A 2,310-nucleotide genomic window follows, 5' to 3' on the forward strand; every position below is an offset into this window, starting at 1 on the left:
CAATCAGATAATCTCGACTATTTTAATGTTGAGATCTGTACATATAGGCCAGAATGGAGAGATACACGTCTCTGTGGCGTAATTATAAGATAAATTATTGGGAATATAATGCCCTGCGTTGGCAACGGGTTCGTCGTGACTGACAAGGCGTAGAAAACGACATCGCATCGATAAAGTGACTCCACATTGTGTTAGTTTGTATTTCTTTGATCGAAAGTGCGCCCTCCATTGGTATTTGAAATCATAAATCAAAGAATTTATCGATCAGTGGAAGTCCACGTGCTTGCCTGCAATTTGATCATATTTCTGAGTAACAACTATATATTCACTCGCTCCCACTCAATACTCAGAGTGCAATTTGCAGTCGAGAATATCAGACGTTCCTAACACGCAATGGCCTTCTCTTTCACAAAGCTATTTGTCCTCCTCATTTTGGGTGCTATTTTGGGAACAAATGCAGCGGATCAATGTGTGGTGGAGTCGGAAGCGTTGAAGCTGGCGCCGTGCATGGACGCCGTTCAGAACGCAAACGCTCCCGTCTCAGCCAGCTGCTGCAACGCCGTTCACAAGTTCTCCACCGATCCCGCCTGCCTCTGCTCCGTCTTGCTCTCTAAAACAGCCAAAGCTGCAGGGATCGATCCAGCCATCGCCCTGTCCCTCCCCAAGCGTTGCCAATTCTCTGACAGACCCGTTGGTTACAAATGTGGAGGTAAAATGAAACAAAATTCATTTATACTTGTATTTTTACTTGGATCGTAGATTTTGGAAATATTCTATTTGGATAAGAGATTTTTAGAATACGGTAAAAAGTCAAAATTTAATTATTTGACTTAACTTCTCTCCGTCAATTTTTTAACATATATCAAAATCTGAGATCAAATTACAGTTGAGTGATTCACACACCATCTCCATAAAAGAATTCTACAATACAGTATAACGATAATGGTTTTTGTTGGCAGCCTACACTGTGCCCTAAAGAGATGAACGACCTGCCACCCTGCTGCACGCGGAAGTTCTTGAGGTTGATACATGCTATGTAAACTGGACTAGGGTGGACTGGACTGAGATTCTCCATAAATATATTACACTATATATGTATGGTAAACGTATGGAAGTGTGCGTGCGCTTAGGCTCAATGTAATTAATAATGATAATAAGGCGATGGAGCAGGATGTATGTAATTGCTCTGGGATCGTTGTGTTGTTTAATGCCCAACTTTTCAAGGTGGGTTAATACACGTCTACAAGTTATATGTAATAAAAAGATAGCATGCAACTTTGCATTTGCATAGGATTGTTTTAGAATTTCTTTTGTTGGATATATATATAAAAGAGAATAGTTTAATTATATGGTTAAATATTTAATATAACTAAAGATGTAGGGCAGTTTAGTATATTCCATAAAGCTGGGGTGATTAAAGGTTAATTATGTATTAAATTTAGTATATATTTTAATTATTTAATTTTTTTTTATAAATTTTATTAATAGAGATTTATTAAAATTATAAATTTAAATGGTATAATTTATACAATTTAATTTTTTTTTTAAATTTTTAAAAATTATAGACTCTTATATATAAAACTAACTATTTTTTTTTGGTTTAAATTTTAGTAACAATTTATTCCCTACAACACAACTTTACAACACAACTTTGGAAGATGGTTGCCAAGCTTAATGGCATAGTTTTGTTGTTTCTTCCATGCGGAAAAAATAAAAGAAAACAAATACAACCAATTGCACTGAGCTCTTAATTACATGAACCTCTTGATTACATGAACCAATTGCACTCAGCTCTTGGTATGGTCTATAGCATGAGTTTATCAAATTAATTTTAATTAATTGATCAATAAGATATATTAATGATAATGTAAACATTTTATTGTATATATATATATATATATATATATATATATATATATATATATATATATATTTATTTATTGTTTACTAATTTATGTGAGTCTTAAGATGATTGGGTTGACTAATCTATGGCTTAAGTAGCCACTACCTAGGAGTCACTCTAAGTATATATATATTTTGATTGTTTGCTAATTTATGTGAGCTTTGAGATAATTAGGATGATTAATCTATGGCTTCCAAGAGTCACGAGAAGATCACACATCTGGGTCATGGGTCACACTAGCCCTTAGCATGACTAGATTTTTTTCCCAAAAAATTAACCTTTACACCACGAAGTGCCTTAAAAAACACAATATCACCATTTACTTTATGCCCCATGAATATTGATAAGTAATTTTTTTTTAGAGCAATCATCCACTAGAGATTTGAATAAATAACCTTTTCACATAA

At 33.9% G+C, this 2,310-nt stretch overlaps 1 protein-coding gene across 1 annotated transcript; it reads left to right on the top strand.

Annotated features, from left to right (window-relative positions):
- Positions 1 to 354: 354 nt before the first annotated feature.
- On the top strand, positions 355 to 1,290 carry LOC149217280 (uncharacterized). The gene is made up of 2 exons (XM_089391336.1): positions 355 to 709; positions 960 to 1,290. The coding sequence occupies exons 1-2, from the start codon at positions 394 to 396 to the stop codon at positions 974 to 976; spliced, it is 333 nt and encodes a 110-aa protein (XP_089247462.1). The 5' UTR covers positions 355 to 393; the 3' UTR covers positions 977 to 1,290.
- Positions 1,291 to 2,310: the final 1,020 nt, after the last annotated feature.

Source organism: Pinus tabuliformis, chromosome 1_1 (genome assembly GCF_031772625.1).
Source record: "Pinus tabuliformis cultivar Carrire ecotype Pingquan chromosome 1_1, CPIR1, whole genome shotgun sequence".
Lineage (NCBI taxonomy): Eukaryota > Viridiplantae > Streptophyta > Pinopsida > Pinales > Pinaceae > Pinus > Pinus tabuliformis.